Source organism: Rhinopithecus bieti, unplaced genomic scaffold (assembly GCF_001698545.2).
Source record: "Rhinopithecus bieti isolate Rb0 unplaced genomic scaffold, ASM169854v2 scaffold_35903, whole genome shotgun sequence".
In the NCBI taxonomy this organism is placed as follows: Eukaryota; Metazoa; Chordata; class Mammalia; order Primates; family Cercopithecidae; genus Rhinopithecus; species Rhinopithecus bieti.
This window is the reverse complement of record NW_016815549.1, coordinates 61,808-86,492: the sequence shown is the minus strand read 5'-3', so window position 1 is coordinate 86,492 and position 24,685 is coordinate 61,808. Positions and strand designations below refer to the sequence as shown.

General features: G+C 47.6%; 1 protein-coding gene across 1 annotated transcript in view; it reads right to left on the bottom strand.

Annotated features, from left to right (window-relative positions):
* AFAP1 (actin filament associated protein 1) overlaps positions 1–24,685 on the bottom strand; it is a 115,870-nt gene that overhangs the window by 29,585 nt on the left and 61,600 nt on the right. Inside the window, exons 8-10 of the mRNA XM_017853403.1 lie at positions 16,543–16,754; positions 11,221–11,366; positions 4,264–4,381 (exon numbers count right to left, since the gene is read on the bottom strand). Of these exons, the coding sequence (XP_017708892.1) occupies positions 4,264–4,381; positions 11,221–11,366; positions 16,543–16,754 (476 nt within the window). The remainder of the gene's footprint in view (positions 1–4,263; positions 4,382–11,220; positions 11,367–16,542; positions 16,755–24,685) is intronic.

Genomic DNA, 24,685 nt, shown 5'->3' with positions numbered 1-24,685 from the left:
AAGTTTTTGTTTTGTCCTGTCTTTTAAAGAGAAAAAGCAATGTTGATTTGGCATTTTCTTCTTTAGAGAACCTGGGGTTCAGAAATTCCCCTAGTGCAGGACGTGGATGTGAGGGGAGGAACGAGCGCAGGACTAGGGTCCTGGTGCTCTGGGTCTATACGAAGACACACGAGGGCCAAGCAGAGCACTCGATGCTTTTCACAGCACTTCCCACGTCCTGGATGATGACTTCATCTCACAGTCATCCGGGGATAGAGGGGGAAATGGAAGCAGAGACAGGCCCTAGAGCCAGTGAGTGGCAGAGCGGAGGGAAGGGCGCGCTCATCCCAGCACAGTACTGCCACTAAGCCTCGCACTCCTGGGGACATGAGACCACCTGCAGGCTCCTCCAAGCCCCTGTGCAGGAGTCAGTGACCCAAGTCCTACGGGAACTGTCAACACACACCCTCTGTCCCCTACTCTGTACTGAAGAAAGTGCCACAACCAACACAACCAAAACGGTCTGTGAAAAGAGAAATCAAATCCTCATAGAAAATTAGATGCTTCCAAACCTAACTGATATAATGGTATTATTTTAGCAGAAAATCTCTAACCAAGGACTAAAATAGTTACGTGCCACTGCATGGGACAGAGGAACCTGAGAACATGGGCATTAAAGTGTTAACTCAAAAACTGATAACCACAGCCACGGCCTTTTCAGGGTTAAAGGTCTTTATAAACTGCCTGGCATGACAAGAAAGGCAATATTAATTCCTCTCTTATATTCATTTTACCCTGTTTAGTCTTCCTGCACAGTCCTTTCTGCCAGACGGTAATTACAACCTTTTGTTATAAAAATAGAAAAGACTTAAAATTCTGCAGTAGGAGTGTCTGTATTCCTCCGCAATCACTTCAATGTGTCTATTTTTGTGATCTAAAAATAACGGTCCCTGCAGCTAAACTCGGATATGAGAGTTTCATAATGACGACCTAGCATACATTTGTCCAGAGTTATTAAAACGGTCTAGACGAGACTATCATTTTCCTAAAATATCAAACATTAAGTCACATGGAAGACTCAGAAAAACACCTACAGCGACCTCACAGAAGTTTCTGAAGTATGAGTGTACATACTTTCATCTTAGTCTAAGCATCATGGGGTAACACTGAATGGGTAAACATAACTAAAGCTGAAACAGTGCTATGATCCCAGATATTAGGTCATAAATATGAACTTTTTTTTTTTTTTTTTTTTTTGAGATGCAGTCTTGCTCTGTTGCCCAGGCTACAGTGCAGTGGTGCAATCTCAGCTCACTACAGCCTCCAACTCCAAGGCTCAAGCGATTCTCCTGCCTCAGCCTCCTGAGTAGCTGGGATTACAGGCGTCCACCACCACGCCTGGTTAATTTTTCTATTTTTAGTAGAGATGGGGTTTCACTATGTTGGCCAGGCTAGTCTTGAACTCCTGGCCTCATGATATACCTGCCTCGGCCTCCCAAAGTGCTGGGATTACAGGCGTGAGCCATCACGCCTGGCTATAAAAAACCTAGAAATGAGGCCCTCCAAAAAGAGAAGAGCTGGTAACAGCCGAACACACAGAAAATAGTTTCAGGAAGGGCCTGAGCACAGGAAGGCCTAATAAGCAAGGAAGCCACAAACATGTACAGCATATTATGTCCTAAAGGTGGCTATCTCCAGCCCAGCAATACACACACACAAACAATTCCTACATGCAGAGCCCTTTAGGAATGGCAGACCTTTGTTCCTACAACAGATTAAGCTGTGAATAACTTAAGGAACAGTCGCTCCTGGGGCTGGCCTGTAGAGTGTCCTAATAGTCTGAACACAACGTGCTGGGTGGAGCCGGACGATCACGTGCATGGTTCCATAGGGTGACGACAGCATCCAGCTCATCGTCACAGGTTCGTGTGTAAGGCGTGCATGGAAGAAACGTCTTTGAGGAAAAGGCATGTGAAAGGGCCTTTGGGTGGGACAGGCTAGAGGTAGGCTCAGAGAAGTGGATGGTTCTCAGGATGCAGATGAGTGTGGTAACTGGAGTCTAAACCCAGTGATAAGACTGCTGTCAAGAGACGCTGGAGTGACACAGGGCAAATGGAGGCAGAAGAGCGGGTCCCACCTCAAGAAGGACTCAGAGGCCAGAATCGAGGGCAGGAACTAGCCTGAGAGCCCTACTTCACAGGGTACTGTGGTGCCATCTTAAGCAGGAAGAACTTGCCACAAGACCCTGCCCAGGGGTGGAGTGCTGTGGTGACTGGACACCCAGAGACAGCCCAGGGAGGATTGGCTGAGGAGGAAAGAAGGAGATTCACTGGACCTGACACCCCTCTGCCTAAGATGGGGGGCTCTACTGGATGGACTCTGAAGCTAGGATGGGATCCAAAAGTGGCTCTGTTTGCCCCATGCCACCCTATCCTAACATGGAACCTACGAGCGGGCCCTGCCCTGCCCAGGGCCCAGGAAGCTCTCCCCGCTCCTATCTATGTCTGTTTCCCTCCCAGGTCCACTTACTCCCACGAGACTCAGAGGCCCTTTCAGGACAAAGATAATTGCTTCACCATTTCTTCTTCAACTGGCACAGAGTCTGGCCCCTGGGAGACACCCAGGCAATAAGGCAAGGGAAAGAGGACTGAGGAGGGAAGGGGGCAGATGAAGTGATGAAAAGATCCCTTTTTAGAATCAGGTGGGGCCTCGCATAGCAAGGGCGGCCTCCCCCACAGGAACCCCAGGGCAAGTCCAGAGCGGCAGGAAGGAGGAGGCAGCCAATGGGAAGGCAACTGAGCCCCAGGAACACACCGCATCCATCGTGGTTCCTGAGGGATGAGCCACCCGCTTCTGACCCCGGCCACGAGAACCTGCTTTCAGTTTGTTTATGCTCCTGAGCACTGGGGGTCCTCAGCCCCTCTCTTCCCTCAAGGAGGCTGTTGTCTCCTGGTTCCTGCTGTGGGGCAGCTATGAATTTACGGTGCCAGGGCTGATTGAGGATGTTCATCAGAATATCAGGGAAAAGACTGGAGAAGCAAAACAGTAAGAAAAAAGTCTGACACATCTTCCAAGGCTGGAAAACATAACAATAAATTTACTTTATGTCTACCTTTGAAAATTATCTTAACATAGATGCCAATTTCAAACCCTTCCAGTACTGGGAGACAAATGGCATAGTGGTTTCTCACAAGCCTCCTTCATTCATCCACTAACTGTGAAGGCCTCATCTCTGAACGCCCAGGGCTGGGCACCGTGCCTGGATCAGACAGGATGCTCAATACGTGGTTGTGAGATGAGTAACAGGCAGACACCGTAGAACCAGCACTTGTTGATGAGGCCTGCTGATGACACATATGACACAACACGCTGAGAACAGACTTCAGAACTCCTAAGGCCAGACACACCCTGGAGGCCAGTGTAACAGAAAGCTGTGACTAAAGACCTCCTGCATGGATAGATGGACATATGGATATACAGATAGCGCTGTGCCTGGAGCCAGGAGCCTGGCTGCTCCAAATCCACCCCAAGGGAAGCTGTCGAATTTGTAATGTGATCATTCCTCTATGTTATCATTTCCTTCCTGAGGGGATTTCTCCGCATTTTAATCCCATCGGGAAATAACTATTCATTGATAACTTACACTGTGTTATGTTTTGATTTAACAAGTTATCCAAGTATTACTCTAACATGCTCTCCTTTAGTCAATATTTTAGTGGGCTGACATGTTTAATTAGTGACAGTGACATTAGGCCGGGCACAGTGGCTCATGTCTGTAATTCCAGCACTTTGAAAGTCTGAGGTGGGAGGATCACTTGAGCCCAGGAGTTCAAAACTGGCCTGGCCAATAGAGGGAGATCCCGTCTCTACTAAAAACCAACAAATGAGTGGGATGTGGTGGTGTGCACCTATGGGCCCAGGTACTTGGGAGGCTGAGGTAGGAGGACTGATTGAGCTGGGGAGGTTGAGCTATAGTGAGTTGTGACTGCACCACTGCACTCCAGCCTGGGCAGCAGATGGGGACCCTACCTCAACACCAACAGGAAAATGACAGTGACATTAAATGACAAACTGTCTACTAGTCTCAAACTATCCACTTGTCCAAATGCAGAGTCAGATGAACAGCATGTCAGAAACCAGGAGAAAAGAGATGAGATGGAGTCTCCTTGCTTCAGAGCATTAAAAAGCTGACCTTATTCAGACCTGAAACCAGGGGAACTGAAGCATAGAATTTTCACAGCTGTCTAACAAAACCAACCATTACTCCAGCAAAAGGGCACTCACCGAGCCGTTGATGCACGGGACATCGTCGTAATGAAGCGCCGTACCGCTGGGGTGGGCATAGCCATTGGAGGTGCCCCCCAGATATGGGTTAGCAGATATAACACGCCTGTTCATGAAACTGAAAGAAAGGAAATGCGTTAAAATCCATAACCTGACCACTTTTTACTCCAACGAGTCAAGTCTTTAATGAGTTCTGACTTTATTCCCAAGGCTATGTCAGAGGTCACAGGGGCAAAGAAGAAATACTAGACAGAATCCCGGCGGAAATGAGAAGATGCTTTGGAGGGACTGTCCTATAAAATTAGGACGGCACATAATTTGCGGAACTGCAGCACACAACGCCAATAACCAATGCTAGGTACACACAGCAAAGCCTGCAAATAACAGGTGTTCAGAAACACCAAGCGTTTTGATTATCATCCGTCTCTCACAGTGGCCAGCTCCTCTCACAGCCTGTGTTCATAATAATGCTTCATTGGAACATTCGCCTCTTTCACAAGTGTGTTACTTCCAAGAGGACAACATGGCCTGCAAAGCTGAAAGTTACTGTCTGATCTTTCTTGGAAAAAGTTCATGGATCCCTGTTCTCTAAGCTTTCTGGGACACTCATTCAACAAGTATTTATGGAGTTCTTAGTACTCAATCAGCACCAATGCCACCCCACACATCTTCACCTCTTCCCTGAAATTTCCTCAACTTCGAGAGCCACTGACAGCGGCCTGAGAAATCCTTTAAAAGGTGTGCTATTGTGGCATGATAAATATATATTTTGGTCTTTGTCCCAAGTTCCTGGTCAAGGCTCCTAAAACTCTCGGAATTTCCTACATGAAGAGCAGGATGAGGGTTGGTTGCCAGGGAAATCAACCCTGTGATTAGGGCTGGAACTTTCCATAACAACCCAAAAGGATGCGGTTCCCGGAGCTTCTGGGCTGTGTGCATGCGGCGGTGCTGGGAGCGTGGTGTGCCCAGCGAGGGCACGGGAGCGCTGTGCCCCACATGCCTTGCCTGGCACACCTCTTCCCTCACTGCTAAAGCTGTGTCCTTTTACAGTAAACTGGTAATCCAGTAAGCAAGCTCCTCCTATGTTCTGTGAGAGTTCTAGCAATGACTGAACTGGAGGGGAGGGGTCGTGGGAACCTCCAACTCACATCCCATTGGTCACACGCACAGGTGACATCCTGGACCTGTGACTGGCATCTGAAGTGGAGTCAGCTTTGTGGACTGGGCCCTTCACTGGGAGGGCCTGACGCTGCCTCCTGGAAGACCACCGAGGGTTGAGTTCATGTATTAGGACACCTAGCTGGTGCCCACAGAAACCTAGAGAAGTGCTTGGCGTGGGAAAGACTTGCCCATCTAGTGGCCAGGGGTGAGGCCAACAGTGTGGAGCCTGTGGTGAGGGAACGGCTCACTCCCCTTTAAGGAGGGCAGGCCGGGCCACGCCAGCCTCCGCCCAACACCCCCAGGGGCTTCTGAAGTCGCAAGGTGCTGCCCAGGGCCGCGGGGCTCCGAGGGACTGGGTTCCTGCTCCGTCACTGCGCGGTGACTTCCTGCGCTCCGTCAGTCTCCTGGGTGCCCCGGCACTCCCCTGGCTCTTTCAGCTTCCCCAGCCCCTCTTGCCTGCCAAACTCCTGACACCCCTCGCACCCAGGTCTCCGCGTGGGTGCTGCCCCCCAGGAGGCGGCCCGCCCCGCAGCCCTCAGCGGCCTCTCCCTCCCCTCCGGGCCCAGGACCACTGTCCTGCATCTGCGTCCTGCCTGCTCTCCCCACTGGAGGGTTGGCCTCAGGAGCGCGGGGACCACGCGGGCACACGCAGGTGCAGGTGCAGGTGCAAGTGCCTAGAGGCTCGGCCGGCTTCCGAAGCCACAGGTCGGGACTAACAATGTAAATCCCAGGGAAGGGACCGCCCCGACAGCATTTCCTACTAGCAGGGGTATTTCACAGGATCCTGGGCTTCTGTGATCACCAGATGAAGAAAACACAGGGTAAGTGAAAACTGGGGAGAGAAACACAGGGGCAAGTGAAGCCTGCCTCTTTGATAAGAAATCCGGCAGCATAGCCTCGGGAGCGGCGGGAGGAACCGGGCTTGGGGATCGGGGCTGGGCTTCAGCAGCGCCGGCCGCGGAAACGGCTCCGCACAGAGCGCGCGTGTGCCCCCTGCTGGGGAGGGACGCCATGCGCGGCTTGCTGCCTGGACACACTCTTCAATTATAATTTAAAAACTTTTTCCTTTGCATATAAAAAATTAATATAATTATACTAAACTTAAAATACATACAGGTATATGTAGGAAAATAAGATGAATAAGAAGAAAACACAAGAAGGAAAGGCACAGCAAAACTTGAACATTTGTTTCGCAGTAACAGATTTTGATTTTTAAAAATACATATTTAAGGTTTTCTAATTAAATGCCTCATTGGAGGGCTTTTGGGGAGACAGCGCTATGTATACTCTTTGTCAGTGAGAGGCAGTAAATGGAGGAATGAATAAAGCCCGACCACGGGGACCACCAGCCCCTCCCCTGTGCCCTGGGTCGTACTGCCTTGAGTCTTTCTCCTTCCAATGGTAGGCACGTCTCTCATGGGCTTGCGTCTTCGGTTTTGAGCGTGTGCCCTGCACTCGCCCTGCTGCAGCAGGGACAAAGGATGGGGTCAGAACAGAGGCCCTGGTGGCTCCATTCCGGCTTCTGTGCTGGAAAGAGTCACTGCAGGATGCCTCTGACGGGCTCACCTGTCAGGACCTGGGAGCACAGGGATTACGGGTCATAGGCACACAGAATGTCCTAGGTGGAGGAGGCCTCAGCCAGGAGCTCGTCACCCTTCACCCCATAGAGAGGGACCTGGCCCGGTGAGGACAACTCTGCCCGGCCCCCAAGAGGGCAGGGCCTGGGGACCCGACTAAACACGAGGCCTCAGTCTTCCGCTTGGTGTCTCTCCACAATAGGATTTGCAGCCAAAGATAGAAGTGGAAATGAAGTAAGAGGCCACGTGCCACTTGTTACACCAAAACCAGGAGACAGTCATGGGGAGCTATTTCACAATAACCTCCTGGGACTCAGAGGAAAGGGTGGCCAAGAGGACTGCCTCCCATCCATGCATCTCCCCACGCTCCACTCTCCACACCAACCCCTACTTTCCATCCTCTTCATCCTCACCACTGCTTCCTGAGGGGCTCCCAGCTGAGTGTGACTTGAAGAGAGTTTCGGGAAAACTCTGGAGTATTTTCCTGTGTTATATAATCTATGTATCTCATTGTAAACAGGTTTTCAGGAAAATACATTTTCATTGTTTACCATTACTAAAGTTCCTAAATATCCCATTTTTCTTGGGAGAATCTCCATTATTATCTTACACTTTCCTCTTTTCAAAATATATTACTGCCATCTTCCTCAGTCACACACAATGCACAAAGAATTCTCCTAAGAACCTTGAAAAGATTCATTAACTGGCTGCCAGTTTATATAAAAGCAAAACATTTAATCTTAGAATATTCATCACACTGGCAAGCAACCATATTTTGAACACTGCTTCCTTGTCACATCTCATCTCTCTTAACTGTTACAGGCATGTTTGGCTAGAAAACTTGAAAATAAGCTTTGTTGCTAACTGACACCTCCTATAAAGACTTTAATGAGGTAGAAAAGATGCCTGCAGCCATAAATTCATTACATGCATATTTTAATAAATATTTTAGTATTATAATCTACATTCCTTTCTCAAAAATGTGACCTTGCCACATTTGGTTTAGATTAATACTCTTGTCATTTATAGAGTAAAAGCCAAGTTGTATTCTAGGGCAACTATTTTAATTCAGGGTTTCTCTTAAATGTGGTTATCGGTTTGCTGATTATACTTGCAATTACATGTGGCCGTAGGATAGGTTTTTATGGAAATCTAGTATCTTCCAAATAAATATAGTGAACATCCATAACCACTTTTATGTCAGTCTAGTTGGGCAGATTTTGCAAAACTAGATTTAAGGATATTACATCTCTTTAAAAAACTTTAAATGTGCTTTATTTACTGAATAGTACTTAACAAACAGAATCATTATAATTTACCTACATTTTGCTGATTAGAAAGAATATAATTAAACATTAACGAGTATAAATAGAACGGTAAGTACTAGACTACGTCTATCCCAATTTCCACACAAAAGGACAGTGGTGAGACCAGTCCGCACTGTAGAAACCCTCCAGTGTTACTGGAGATTTCATGGACAATCTGTGCAAGACTAATTCCACTTGTCAAGGCTATTGACCTTAGCTGGCTGTATGTAACATGTGGTTTGAGTCCTAAAATGGGCCAAGTTATCTTCACTTTGAGAACTATTTCTTAGCCCCAGAATGTCCTAGCTAAGCATTAAATGAACGTCCATTCACCACTGAAGACACAAAGGAAGACTGCTCCAATTCCCCATAGAGAGCACTTGTGTGGAAAAACTAGATGGCGGTGTTCACATTAAACAGGCACGACACAACGCACAGGGCATCTGAGCCCATCTTCTCCACACTTGAAAGGTCGCGTCATCTCAGCACCGGCGGGTCTGCCAGCAGCTGTCTCTATGTTTCTCCTCACTTGCTGATGATGGAATTCACGACCAGCTTTGTTTTCATTCGCTCCCTCACCCCAGTCCCCACTCTCTAAGGAGGAGAGAAACATATGCAGCCATCAAGGGGTCAGACGCTGGAGCTGCAAGTTTCAGAGATTAAGTTGCCCACCCTCTCTATGTTCTACAGAAGGCAGCAGAGGTACTAACAGGTAATGAATGGCTTGTCCAAATTGTTCTAATTAGTAAATACCAAAGCAGGACCCAAGCCAAGATGCCCTACCTGCTACCTGCTGTATTTGAAATGAAAACCTAAGAAATGTGTTCATTGTTATTCACTTAAAAGTGGCACCGTGGGCCATGCCTGTAATCCTAGCACTTTGGGAGGCCAAGGTGGGAAGATCACTTGAGCCCAGGGGTCTAGGAGTTTGAGACCAGCCTGGGCAACATAACAAGACCCCGTCTCTACCAACAAAAAAAAAAAAAAAAAATTAGCCAGGCATGGTGGCACATGCCTGTAGTCCCAACTGCTTGGGAGGCTGAGATGGGAGGATCCCTTGAGCCCAGGAGGTCGAGGCTGCAATGAGTCATAATTGTGCCACTGCACTCCAGCCTGGGCAACTGAGCAAGACCCTTAATCAAAAAAAAAAAAAAACCACCACCACCACCAACAATAACAACAACAAAACCCCAATAACAAAAAAATAAGTGGCACTGTTCACATGTTTGTAAACCTAGTTAGTGTCCAGCTTAACAGAAGGTAGTTGGATTCTACCTGCTTCTGCATTCAATCTGTCACCAAATGCACTTTTGGTTGAAGTATGTGAAGAAAATCCAGCCTCAAACAGATGTAAGCTGGACAAGTGGGGCACATTTTAATTGCTTTTTCCGAGTTGTAGCTGCGCTTCTTTAGTACTACACCAAAACGCGGCAAGTGGTGGCCTCTCACCGCCAACTGCAATGGAGTTGGAAAGCAGATCAATCGACTCACATTAAAATCCAGTCGTTTATCTTGCACTAGGAATAGATCTTTTCCCAAGCATGACTTCTGCAGATCTTCCAAATACTGACACACTTCATTATACGACATCAACAAAACTGCTCACTGACATGACTACAGAGCTCAGCAGGAGTCTGTGGGTGCTGAGAAGCTGGCAAGCTCACCATGGCAGATGCAAATTTTCCAGAATTCTAATTTCTAAGGAAAGCTTAAATGTATCGTAAGCAACAAATACTGCCAACTGTTTGCCTAGAGATGATGGGTGTAGCTAGCTCATTTTCAAGGAAACATCTGCAAATGCCTATGTGTGAATAACCACAGTTTCTCTGTTGCTTTTCAAGTAAAATGAAAAAAAACTTAAGGCAGCTAGTTCTCTGAGCACCTCACTTGTCTGAGCTGTTCCTCAACAGGACCACTATCATTGTACACGCCTGTGTGCTCTCCGTGGCCTCTCATCACGCCACACGGAACAGGAAAAGCACACGGGCTTCAGAGACTTCATGCAAATATCTACTATCTGATCCTTTATAGAAAAAGTCATCATTTTTACTGCTTCCTCAAGGACATCTTAAGTGAAACCAGTATTTTCTTTTACTATCTCAAATGGTAAAATTATTTGACTATTTACACTGGCAGTGACAATGATTATTAATACAGAGAAGGACGACTGTTGGTGTGAAGCTGCCAGCCAGTGGTCACTAATGCAGATGTCCAAACGGTGGGAGATGGAAACAATGTCTTATGAAAATAATTTAACCCCGCAGACTGCCAGAAAGGGTCTGGAATATCCCCAGGGGTTCTCTGGACCATACCAAGAAGTGCTGCTCTAAATATTTCTGCCATTATTATGTTAAAGAAATGTTCACAGTTCCAAAGGATGTTTTTATACATGATTGCAGCGTTTTTTTTAAAAATCACAATTTAAATTTACAAAGTACTTGATGGATAGCTTTGAAAACTCAGTCCTCATTACAGCAATATGTAGAATCATTTCTGCTTCGTAGAACAGTTCATCTAATACAGGGGTCAGCAAACTACGGGCCAAATCCAGGCCACTGCCTGTTTTCACAAATAAAGTTTTATTAGAACACAGACACACCCATCATTTACGTACCGTGTCTGGCTGCAAAGGGAGCTGAGTGGTTATTAACAGGAATCGTCTGGCCCACAAAATCAAAAATATTTACTATATAGTCCTTTATGCAAGTTTGCCACACGCCACTTGAACAGAAAACCCAGTGGGTTGACATGACAAAAACATTGCTACAAAATTTGGATTAAGATAATGCAAAAGGGAAAGCTTTTAGTTTTTCTTCTGAGACTGTATCCTCACACAAAAACTAAGTGAAACTAAGTTAGCGAAAAGACAATGATTGAACTGTGGTGCCATTTCACACGGCAGTGGGTCTTACCAGAAGGTTTGTTTGGCTGTCTGAATGACACTGGCGGACATCTCCACATCGATGTAGTCATAGTGCAGGGCCCCCGGGTCTGTGGATGACCCCGTCTCTGCGAGTAAAATCCCAATCCACCTGCCCATGTCCTCAGAGGAAGATGCCTGTGGAAGGGGGAAAAAAGGTAGGTTGTATTTAACTGAAGATTTTTACATTTTCGTAAATGTGTCCAACAAGGAGACCACATAATAGGAAAGGCGATGGAACGTGATGTCCCTAAGAAGCAACGAGAAGGAAGACGCAGCCACTGGCTGAGTGATGGGATTAACGTCACGTTCACAGCAGGTCTTAACTTAGGAAGCGGCATCCCAATTATACCAAAGGTGAATGAAACTCTGAGGTCCTAAAATGCCTTCCAATTATCATGGGGCAAGGCACGAGGGTGTAAGACAGGAAAATCAATGGGATTAATTACATTCCAGCTGAAGGAACTTGCTGAGGAACCTCTGGCGACATCGCCTGACCATGAGAAGGAGCACGTCCCAGCTGCTGCTGCCTGACTTGGAAGGTGCGACCAAGCGCTAGGCCCTTACTGGTCTCAAACCTTTTTATACCAGGAGCCCTGGGTGAGGCCCCCTACATGGGCCTGAAATGGTCATTTAGTTTCTTGATTAGATGATATAAAAAACTAATTTCCTTTGATATCAATTGTGTTTCCATGAGGGAACGATGCTCTGTAATCACTGGGCTGCTTTGGACACACCACTTTTTAAGATGTCTGATATCTCCTCCATTTTGGTCTGCTTAATTTGCAAGTTTGAAATATGTCTTTTAAGATCATGTTTGTTCAATTTTTAAGTCATCCTTTTTTTTTTTCTCTCTGAGACATGGTCTCGCTCTGTCACCCGGGCTGGAGTGCAGTGGTGTAATCATAGCTCACTGTAGACTACAACTCCTGGGCTCAAGCAATCCTCCTGCCTAAGCCTCCCAAGCAGCTGGGACTACAGGTGTGCACTACCAAGCCCAGGCTAATTTTTTTTATTTTATATTTGTAGAGACAGGGTCTCACCATCTTGCCCAGGCTGGTCTCGAACTCCCGGGCTCAAGTGATTCTCCTACCTCAGCCTCCCAAAGTGCTAGGATTACAGGTGCGAGCCACCATGCCCAGTTTTACACCATTGTTTTAAAGTGATTTAGAAAATCGGTTACATTTTTAATGGTATTTGAAATCTTTAAAAATTTTGATTAATCAAATAAGTAAATAATGGTTAAAGTTTAGGAGAAATTAAGCTATCAAATTTATGAGTTAACTGAATGTTGAAGAAAACAAATTCATTGCTTATAAAAATTACTAATTTAAATAAAGATCTTCTAAGTTGAGCTTAAAGAAAATTGGGTTTTGGCCGGGCGCGGTGGCTCAAGCCTGTAATCCCAGCACTTTGGGAGGCCGAGACGGGCAGATCACGAGGTCAGGAGATCAAGACCATCCTGGCTAACACGGTGTAACCCTGTCTCTACTAAAAAATATTAAAAAACTAGCTGGGCGAGGTGGCGGGCGCCTGTAGTCCCAGCTAATGTAGTCCCAGCTACTTGGGAGGCTGAGGCAGGAGAATGGCGTAAACCCGGAAGGCAGAGCTTGCAGTGAGCTGAGATCCAGCCACTGCACTCCAGCCTGGGCGACAGAGTGAGACTCCATCTCAAAAAAAAAAAAAGAAAATTGGGTTTTATAATTATAACCTTGGCAAGTTTAACACCGATCAAAATATAAGTAATTGTAAATATTCCACACCATGTAGAAAGGCCTCTCTAAAGGAAGGGATGTTAACAAAGAAGCAGCTTTTTTTTTATGTTGAGAAATTGGCTAGTGATATTTTCCGTATTACAAATCATTACTAACCATACACAATGAGGCCATGAGGACAAAGGGAAGGAATTCCCAGTAAGTACCTTACAGAGAGTAAAAACAGAATCAGTGTTTGCCAAATTAAAATGAATTGATTTGAATACCTGGATTAAAAAAAAATCACAAATGTGTTCTCTTCACAGGTCTTGTGTCCTTCCTAAAACAAAATCTATATTGAGAATGTATCCATGATTAGTCTATTCCTATGTCACTATACCCACTGCATCAAAGCATTTTAAAAATGTTTTCATACAATTAATATCTAAGATGTCACTGATATTATTACATTAGAGTTTACCAATTGCTTTCTTCATAGTTCATTGTATGAAATTTCCTCATAGGCTTTTAAAAAATAATACTGTGGTGTTGGAGGTGTTAGTTCTCACAGCTTTTAACATAGATAGGTATAGACAGAGAGATGTGTGTGGGTGCATGTATGCATATATGCATGTACAGGTATACATACACTTGTTAAGTATCTGTCGCATGTATAACATATAAACGTGTGAATGTGTGTGCATGTATCCACACCCACATCCACACATCTGTTTCTAGCGTTTGTCTACTGAAAAGACCCAGGAGCTCTGGCCCACTGGCAGAAGTGAGCACATCTGGCCCCCAGATCCTGGCTTCTCAATTCTCTGCCATTCTCCACTAAAAGGAACAGCATGCTTTGGAGGAACGGCTGACTCCAGGTCTGGAGCAGGGAAAAGTACAGGATGAGCCTGGGGCATCTCCTTGTGCCATAAAGTAAGGAAAGTGCTCCAAGCATGATGGACTGTAATCTCTTTATTACAGGGACATGGCAAAGGACAAATAAACAGCTCCGAGGGCCTCCTGCGGACCAGATCTGTGATAGTTTGATCAAAATGAGTCATGACATTGAAGGATATAATCACTGATTAAAAATCTATGGGCTGGACTGGGCGCGGTAGCTCACACCTGTACTCCCAGCACTTTGGGAGGCTGAGGCGGGAGGACCACGAAGTCAGGAGATCGAGACCATCCTGGCTAACACGGTGAAATCCCGTCTCTACTAAAAATACAAAAAAAATTAGCCAGGCGTGGTGGCGGGCGCCTGTAGTCCCAGCTACGTGGGAGGCTGAGGCAGGAGAACAGCGTGAACCCGGGAGGCAGAGCTTGCAGTGAGCCGAGATCGCGCCACTGCACTCCAGCCTGGGCGACAGAGCGAGACTCCGTCTCAAAAAAAAAAAAAAAAAATCCTACACAAAGACATACAGACATATAGAGAAAGAAAGGGGCGGCAGGGAGAGTGCACACACAGGGCTGTGCAAGAAACAGCACAGCAAGCACAGGGCACATTGGTCTTTGGCAGATAAGGATGAAGGGTGCACAGGCGTCCTCTGTGCTATCCTTGCAACTTTTCGGTAACTCTGAAGTTATCTCAAAACAAAAGTTAAAATAAAAGAATCTTGGAAAAAGTATAGATTGCAACTCCTCTCTGACTGGCTCATGGCATTTCGCCACGGATGAGGACAGGCTTCTTGCTTACGTTGGAAGGCTATAGATGTTTTATGTGTCACTTGTAAGTGAAATCACTTTTCAGCTATAAAAATAGCAGTTGTACATGAAGAGATACTGGGTAAACTTCCAATTCTTGCTGTCGTGTCATTCAGGAAACTGAGTCTACTTTCTTCAGCTCTCTGAAGGAATAAGCACCTTCCTCAGTGGTCCAAGCATTTGTGAAGGTATGAAATGCTACCACTTTCTCTCCAGGACTTGGGGCTCACAGCTGCTGTGCCCCTAGCAATGGCAGGGCAGGTGACTTCTTCACCAAACAGCTCCTGACTTCCACCTAACCCCACCCCACCCTGAGCTTCTCTGTCTCCACACTCAGCCCAGCGTCTCCCTCTTCGTTCCTGCATCTAACCCGTGCCAATTCATGCCTCCTTTTCCTGGCAACCCTTCTCAGATCTGCTGCCAGAGCTCTCATGGGAGACCCGCATTGTTACATCAAGAGTACAGTTTCTTTATTTAAGTTTTCAGCTTTTTTCCACTGCCATCCACCCTACAGTTTTCAGCCCACATAAATGTTTACAAGGTACACTGACTCTAGCTCAGCATTCATGTTTTACGGTGGGTAAAGAAGCCAAGACAGAACAAAAGCTTTGGCCGTGGTCAGGGTCTGCACAGAGCTGAGACTGGAACCCAGCTGTCTCAAGCTCATCTGAGCCCAGCCCTCTCTGTTAGATCACACTGCTGCAAAACCAGCCACGGGGGCAGCAGTGCGTGCTTCTGACCTTCCCTTACCTCCGAAGCCCTGCAGGAAAAAGATGGTGTTCATCTATTTTTCATCCCGACCAAAAAAAAGCAGCCTCTGTGAAAATAGTCCCTGCAATGAACTCCTATGTGTGAAATTCAAGATCTTCAGAAAGATTGCCTGACTGGGCAGTCAAGGTTTAGGTGGCAGCCCCTGGCACTCTCTCCTCTGCCGATGAGCGTCACTGTGCAGGCATTTAGAGCAGGCTCCACACCAGGTGAGTTTCTGCCACACACCAGCCACCCACCACACCTCCCATGAACTGGTTTCTATCGATTCTATAGCATGAGGTGCATTGATATGGACGCGACCATCTGACGTGTGAGTGCACAGATCTATCTCTGTGTGTGTGTGCATCTTTGCATCTTGGTCACAATAACACTAAGTGGGGGAAAGACTCAGAAAGAAAGGGGAAAATGACAGGAAAAAAGGTCTAAAACAGGGCAGAAAACATTGACAGAACGTTTTCTATGATGAAAAACTAAAAACTTTTAATAATGAAAGTTTTGAGTATGTAGCTATAAGTTTTAACTGTCTTTTCGGCTTTCATGAATAAGAAATTCTAGTGAAGCAGCGGAACAAATAACAAAGTGTGCACCAAGCCCAGGGCTCTGAAACAGCCAAGGTGCTCTCTCGGGTTCTGTGTCATGTGGCTCACTGGCCGCCATCTACAAGGCATTCAGATGGCCCCAAAAAGTCTTCCATCTGTAAAGAGGTCAAGAACCTTGCAAAGGACACATTTACCACCATTTCAAAGAGCTCATACGGCGGAAAGAGCTTTCTTGGAAATTTTAAAACAAGCTATTTTCCAGGTGCTTTAGAGAAGCAATGTACTCTGTGGGATTGTGGATGTCATTTCTCTGCAAACAGGCATAAAGAGGAACTCAGACAAGGAGGCAATCCAATCCGATGAGTGCAAATGGGGAGAAAGTGGTGCTGGGGTCCCGGCATTGTCGTATCTCCCAGAAAAAAAACTGAGGCAAGAAGCAAAGCAAAGACTCCCAGACTGGGCAGTGAGAGAAAAGGGGGTGGGCCGAAAAGAGCTGCAGTCAGCAAGATGAGAGGAATTTTGACAGAGGAGTCAGCGTTCAGCTTTTGGAAGGAGAATCACCGCGTGTGTCCCTCTGTGGAGTGCAGCCCCTGGGAAATATCCTACCTCCAATACTGCAACCTCCTGGCCGTTGCGCAGCAGCCGGAACGTCAGAGGATGTTTAGAATCCAAACCCGGGATCACCTCGCAGCCACGGAGGGGAATAGACACAATATGGGTCTTCAGGTCCGTCCTGTCCTTGTGGAAAATGAGCTTGTTATCTTTCACTCGGCACCAGCGCTCCCGCCAGCGGCTGTTGGAGAGCACGTTCAGATAGCCTGTGGGGAGACAAGCCACACATCAGCCGCCTCGGGCAAGACTAGGCCTGGAGGAAATCTAAACTCTAAAGTCTGAATGTACATGAAAGTTTGTGATCCATGTCTGCTACGGCACAACATCTTCAGTATACCACAGAGACAAGAGTGGCAGAATGACAGGAAAAATTATCATCCTCATTTAAAAAAAAAAAAAACCTTCTCAAATACAGGAAATGGACAATTTTCACTTGTTACACACATGAAATGGATTCTTCTAGAAATAACAAGGTATGAAAAAATAGATATCAGGGTGGCTGTACCTTCCGACCACACCGTATTGCCAGTAAATCACTGCCCCTTTAAGATTCAGAAAGCGAGTTAAATAGCATATAAAATGTTGATAGTGGGAGAAAAGGAAGTACCAGACTCCCAGCTGAAGTTCAGCTACTCCTTTAGTTCACACATGCACACACACACACACCCCTGCCTCAAAAACATTAAGAAACAAAACAAGATACATCCTTTCCAATTCTGATTTTTTAGATTCCTTTTCCATCCAACAGTAGTCCCAGCTACTTGTGAGGCCAGGGTAGGAAAATCACCTGAGATTAGGAGTTCAAGATCAGCCTGGGCAACACAGTAAGACCCTGTCGCTTAAAAAACAAAAAAGAAAAAAGAAAAAAAAATCAATTAAAATGCCTTTCCAAAAGGGTTTTGGAGGATGTTTCTTACTGCTTTTATGTTCTCAGTCTTACACACCTTATTAGCAATGGATAAATGCTATAAAGACAAAAAAAAAAAAAAGAGAGAGAGAGGTATGTTCAGGACTCAGAATGGTGCTTTATAACTTATAAATATTGGTTCAGTGGCTTACTAGGTACACACTTATAAAGTCTAAATTTTCATTGGCTGAATGTGACGTCATTCTACCAACACACACTGAAGAGAAATGCACACTGCTTCTTCTGGAACTAAAACTTTCATCTGGGGTGTGTGGGCTGCTGTCCTTAGGGAGTGACAGAGAAAGGAGGAGCCAGGCTGAGGCTCCAAGACCAGTGCCGTGGCCGCCCTCTTGTGTTCAGAGAGCAAACTACACTGGCTCCAAGCTCCTTGTATTTCAGACACTTAGGAGGGCTGCAGGGAAGTGAAGAGGCTCTAGAATCAAAGTAGGAAAGAGTCTCAGAGGCTTTACTTCTTGAAGGAGGACGTTAACTCCCAGATAATGTGAAGTATCTTGTCCAAGACCACACAGCAAAGCCAGACCTGAACCTCTGTTGGGAGTCAAAGACGGCAGATAAAGAGCTGTTAATATGCATAGAACCAGAGGCCTTATATCACTATTTTTGCTCTGTAAAATGCTATTTGTAAACGACACAGTTCCAATACATTTATTCTTTTTTTTTTTTTTGAGACAGAGTCTCGCTCTGTCGCCCAGGCTGGAGTGCAGTGGTGCCATCTTGGCTCACTGCAAGCTCCGCCTCCCAGGTTCGCGCCCTTCTCCTGCCTCCACCTCCTGAATAGCTGGGACTACAGGCGCCCGCCACCTCGCCCGGCTAGTTTTTTGTATTTTTAGTAGAGACGGGGTTTCACCGTGTTAGCCAGGATGGTCTCGATCTCCTGACTTTGTGATCCGCCCGTCTCGGCCTCCCAAAGTGCTGGGATTACAGGCCAATACATTCATTCTTTAAAAAAAGAAACCTCTACTTAAAAAGAGGTCAACTATCATATCTGAGCATCCGAGTACCAGCGCTGGGAACCACGTGCTCATCATGGCTCTGATACCATCTAGAGTAACCACTCATGCTGAAAGCCAACATTTTTACATTTTTAGACTTTCACGCAATGACAGCCAACTGTATCAATCCTAAGTATGTTTTGAGCATGAGTTGACAAACGTAAAGGTGTATCTAAAAGGAAAAGGGAGGCAAGGACTCCCCTCAAATCACTTCACATACTGAGGTGCATTAAGATAACATGCCCCAAAACGGTTTCTGAAAAGGAGCAGTAAGCTACAGGGCAAGGAAAACAGCCCATGCTCTGGAGCGGTCAGGGCCCAGGCACCCCTTCACGGGGCCGGAGAAGGAGTGGAAGAAACTGAGAATTGAAATGCCAGTGACCTCAATGACAGAGACTGTACAGTGCAGAGGGGCAGCAATTCCCAGCCACAGGGGACCCAGTCCCCAAGAGGGCATGGACTCTGCAGTGGGGCAGCAATTCCCAGCCACAGAGGACCCAGTCCGATCCCCAACCACAGAGGACCCAGTCCCCAAGAGGGTATGGACTCTGCAGTGGGGCGGCAATTCCCAGCCACAGGGGACCCAGTCCCCAAGAGGGTATGGACTCTGCAGTGGGGCCCAGCCCCGATCCCCAGCCCGGCCCCGATTCCCAGCCACAGGACGCCCAGTCCCGATCCCCAGCCACAGGGGGCCCGGCCCCGATCCCCAGCCACAGGGCGCCCGGTCCCAATCCCCAGCCACAGGGGGCCCGGCCCCAATCCCCAGCCTGGCCCAATTCCCAGCCACAGGGGGCCTGGCCCCAATCCCCAGCCACAGGGCACCCGGCCCCGATCCCCAGCCACAGGGGGCCCGGCCCCGATCCCCAGCCTGGCCCAATTCCCAGCCACAGGGGGCCTGGCCCCGATCCCCAGCCACAGGGAGCCTGGCCCCGATCCCCAGCCACAGGGCGCCCGGCCCCGATCCCCAGCCCGGCCCCGATCCCCAGCCACAGGGCACCTGGTCCTGAAGAGGGACATGGACTCTCATGGTGTCTCCTTCCCTGACAGAATCTGGCCCAAAGCCGCCAGATGCTATGAATTTCTTCCAGCCATAAAAGGGATGATTATATTGGACAGATCACATTTTATTTAGAACATGACTTTATATGAAATTATCATAATGCCCCCAAATTTCCCCCCCCAAAAAAATCCCCTGGGATAACAGACCTGTTCACAGCAACAGGTGCTCCACCGTCACCTGTGTTCAGTGACTGCCCCTACCCTGTCCAGCCCCCTGCCCACATTTCTCAAAATGGGGAGGCCCAAAGTTCCTACTTTCTGGGTAGGGAACATGAAGATGCCACACAGGAAATGGCAGACAACCTCATCTAAGGAGTCTAGGGTCAGGGGGTTGGACCCCCCAATATTAGCCTGGCTGATGAAATCAGTGCTGCCTAAGACCCCGTCATCTCCAGGAATATTTACGCTGGAGCGACATCCACCACCAGGTGGTGCTAGAGTGCAGCCAGCACGGGGCCAACTTGGCTCCTGCAGCAAGAACTGCAGGCGGGAGCTTCAAGGCTCACCCAGGGCGTCTTAAGATTTAACTACTTAACAAGGCAGGTCCAGATAGAAGTCATTTTATTTTTGAATCCCACTTACCATATTATGGTAGGGCGTTACTGAATTTCAAAAATTTGTGAGTTTAATGTTTTCAGCTGATTTCTGCTCCAAATTCAAAGAGCGCAGTTTCTTGCAACACTGTGTGGCAAGAGTGCATGAGGAGATTTCACTAAAAATATAAAACTAACTTTACAGCCTGAAGATTAAACAAACAATAAATACAGATGGAGGGGAACAGATATAAACCCTCCCGGTCAGCTGTTCCGGATATGGGGCGTCGCGGGTCTCAGTGCCAGGTGGCTCTCAAATTCCGGCAGCTGCAGAAGAGCGGGCAGGCAAAGCCTTTCAGAAGTGTGGCCAAGTTTCCATTGATTTCTTCTCTTTAGGAAGGGAAATGATAGTGCCTGCCCACCCCAGAGGCTACTGTGCTTTGGTTACATGTGGACAAAACGTTCAACACTTTTGAGAGACGTTTTATCCCAATGTAACTGTTCGTTATATCTTAGCAAGTATTTGTTTTTGATCAGCTAGAGGAGATGCGCCTGCAAGAGGGGCATCAAGAAGCAGCTTTTGGAGAAACCAAATGTCAGGAAACTGCTGGCAGTTGATCACGGGCCTGCCGAAGCCAGAGCCTCCTTCCCGCTCTTCGCAGTGTGTCCTCTACAAGGCCAGGGGCAGAGGAGCTGGTACACCAACAGCCTGTCATGGTGGCTCTTGGACTAAGAATGCCTTCCAGCCCTTTCATCAGACTTCATCTGATTTCTTTTTTTTGAGGTGGGGCCTTGCTATGTTGCTGAGGCTGGTCTTAAACTCCTGGCATCAAGCAATCCTCCCACCTCGGCCTCCCGAGTAGCGGGGATTCCAGCTGCATGCTACAGTGCCTGGCTTCGTCTAGTCTTCGTGGAGGTGCATTATGATACCAACTGAGACGTATCTACCTTTCCTGAATGTCTACTGAAAAAAACCTGCCATTGAAAGAGCTTCATAAGATCACAGAATATTTCAGCTGAAAGGGACCCTGGGAATGGCTACATAGCCAGGCTCCACAAAGCCTCCGACTTGCACCCTGGGGCCTTTCCTTTCTCTCAGCCTCTCCAGTTCTCATGATTCACTCGTCTGACGTCGCATTTACTGAGCCTTGGGTAGGTCTGGTGTGTTCAGGTGATGTTTTTAAAAAACATGTCAGATGAACACATGGATAGTCACAGTGACCATGTACTGAGCATAAACGATGGGCTAGGCACTGAGGTTAGTGTTTCATATATTTTATCCTCAGTTTTTATGAAAAACAAGGAATTGAAGTATTGAGTGATTTCATAGATGGAGGAGCCTGAGATTCCCAGAGGTGAAGCAATTTGCTTAAAGGAATGCATGCATTCAACAAGTATTTACTGAGCTGGTATCGTCTGCCAAGCTCTGCATGGTGCTGTGGACACAGGCAGTGAGCCAGCCAGCCCCTGTTTTTACGCCAGTCATGTAGAAGGTAGAAGACTGAAGTGGGGGCAGCATTGTTAGAGGCCCTGAACTGGCAACAACGGAGGCACTTTTGGTTTTTCTCAACACAGAATGTGATACGATTAGTCTAACGTTTCAAAACTTCCATCTGGTGGCCTGGTGGGGGACGCAGAGTAGAATGAGGTGAGCCAGTCAAAAGATGTCACAGTCCCAGCCACAGGTGGAAACAGGGATGGGGAAGAGAGAGAAAGATGGAAATGCATTTCCTGGTAACCGCTTAATTCATAAAATGACAATAATTCCAGGACTTGTAAGCACAGGAGAAGGACAAATAAGAGATAAATTTTGGGGCCGGGTGCGGTGGCTCACACCTGTAATCCCAGCTCTTTGGGAGGCCGAGGCGGGCGGATCACGAGGTCAGGAGATCAAGACCATCCTGACTAACACGGTGAACCCCATCTCTACTAAAAATATAAAAAATTAGCCGGGCGTGGTGGCGGGCGCCTGTAGTCCCAGCTACTCAGGAGGCTGAGGCAGGAGGATGGCGTGAACCGGGGAGGTGGAGCTGAACTGGGGAGGTGGTGTGCAGTAAACTGAGATCGTGCCACTGCACTCCAGCCTGGGCGACAGAGCAAGACTCTGTCTCAAACAAAAAAAAAAGAGATACATTTAGCCAGGGGACTTTGCGTGAGTCTCAGATCACATTACTTACGTGGCTGTGTGCTGAGTTGACCTGCCCAATGCTAAACGCGTCACTCAATGTCACTCAATAGGCATTGCAGGTTTAGGCGGGCGGACCCAGCCAGCTAGGTTGCAATCCTCGTCATATTAATATGAATGGCAATTGAGAGACTTTGGCCCAAACCCCCCCAAACCTTTCCAGCCGGCAAGCACCTGCAGAGGGCCTTCCTTCCCCTGCCTCCACAAGCAAGGCCCTCACAGCAGCTCTGTCCTGCATTCTGGGGCACGGCTGACCCAGCTGCACTGTGTGGAGGGGCTGGGATTTGAACTCCGCTTTCAGTGGCTCCCGGGAGCTCTGCCCTGTGGGCTCAGCATCACTGCACTTCCGGCCAGTCCAGCTCGGCCCTTCGCTCCCTGGAGCAGAGAGCAGCAGCTGCAGAGACTCAGCTTGGCAGGCTCGGTCTCTCGGGCCTTTGTCCAGCTCCTTTTTTCTGCCTGAAACTTTGCAGCTGTACCAAAATAACTGAAAATGGTCACTGTTGCCCCTTTATTTTTGTAAAAGCTCCTCCCCTCTCCCCTTTCCCCTGCAAAGAACTGGATGACAGCTTTAAAATCTTGTGGATAGAGGATGTTCTGTTAATAATGAACCAAAAGTCATCCACTAAGCAGTTTGATAGGAATCCATGTGTCTAATGAGATGCTGTGGATCCAGTATTCCTGCTGCTCCCTGAGTGACCAACTGGGCTTCCAAGAAAGTGCCCAAGAGGAGGGTTTACCGCAGCGTCTAATCGCAGCTATTTATCAGGAGCCATGGGAGGGTTCAGATCTTTGGGGGAAGGGATAGGGGAAGGCCTGTGGGACAGGGAACCAGCAGAATTGGGTCAGAAGCTGCCTCTGCTCCCAGCACGCTGTGTGGCTCCAAGCAAGCCACACCAGCTCTCTGAGCTTCAGTGCTCTCCTCTGTAAATGGAGGGGTTTGGGCCAAAGTCTCGCAATTGCTTTTCATGTAGATGTTTAATTGTTGTTCAAGGAAGAATTTCTATTTCCTCCACTGACCTAGAGCATTTAAAAAAAAAAAAAAAAAAAAAGTAGTTCCCTTCTCGTTGGCTAATTCCCGCTTTCTATTTTTAATCCCTAACTCCTGTACTTAATGCCTAATTCCCCATTTCTGTTTTTGATCCCTAACTCCTGTATTTAATCCCTATTTCCCGCCTTCTATTTTTAATCCCTAACTCCTGTATTTAATCCCTAATTCCCACTTTCTGTTTTTAATCGCTGACTCTCAAGAGCTGATGTGAGGCAGTCCCACCTTGCACGCGCTCCAAGAAAGGCAGAGGTCAGTGGGGCCCGGCACTGGGGCACCAACACATTGCCTCTCCCCATTCCGTGCTACAGCTGTTTCCTGTGACAGCATTTCAGCAGGGTGGCTGCCCTTTCAGCTCTCGCCTCCTTTAGGGAGGGAAGGGAGGGTAGTGGAAAAACATCAGTACCAACTGGCCTGCTTCTGTGACTCAACTGCCATTTGACCAAGTTCAGGGAGCTTAGAATACACCAGGCTCCTCGGTCACGGGTTCCCTTATGGTGATGGCCTCCCCTCCTAACTCAGCCCGCAGGCAGCTGTTTCACCAGGTCCCCTCCGCAAGACTCCTTCAAGCACATGCGGCCTTCACTGCTGTCTGCCCAGACAACTTCTTCGTTGTGTCCACCAGAAATCGGTATCATGAACTTCCTGGATCACACTGTGAAAGCTGCTGAGGAGTGGAGACTTTGCCCATCTTTCCTTCCAGACAGTGCACGCTGTAGCACCTCTCATCTGCCCCTGCAATCCATCCCTTCTCCCGACCGCCAGGCCCACCCTCTGTATTATCTCGTGGCATGAGCTCACACCACTTGGACGTGAGATCTGTTGAACACATTTATCTTTGTGTATATAGCCCCATGTAGGCGCTGTGGGGCAGGAAGTGAACGAGGCATCTTCTGGCATCTCAAAATAAAACCCAACACGTTGGACGTAACGGGTGCTCGCTAAGGGGTGGGGGTGACTAGAATAACTATTCAAATAGAAGGAATGATGGGCTCACATTGTGGGGAGCTGAGTGAGCCGCAACAGTACACAGGGAAAATGACAGCACCTTCCTGATTCTTCAAAAACGGAGCTCAGGCCGGGCGCGGTGGCTCAAGCCTGTAATCCCAGCACTTTGGGAGGCCGAGACGGACGGATCACGAGGTCAGGAGATCGAGACCATCCTGGCTAACACAGTGAAACCCCGTCTCTACTAAAAAAATACAAAAAAACTAGCCGGGGTGGTGGCGGGCGCCTGTAGTCCCAGCTACTCGGGAGGCTGAGGCAGGAGAATGGCGTAAACCTGGGAGGCGGAGCTTGCAGTGAGCTGAGATCTGGCCACTGCGCTCCAGCCTGGGCGTCAGAGCCAGACTCTGTCTCAAAATAAATAAATAAATAAATAAATAAATAAATAAA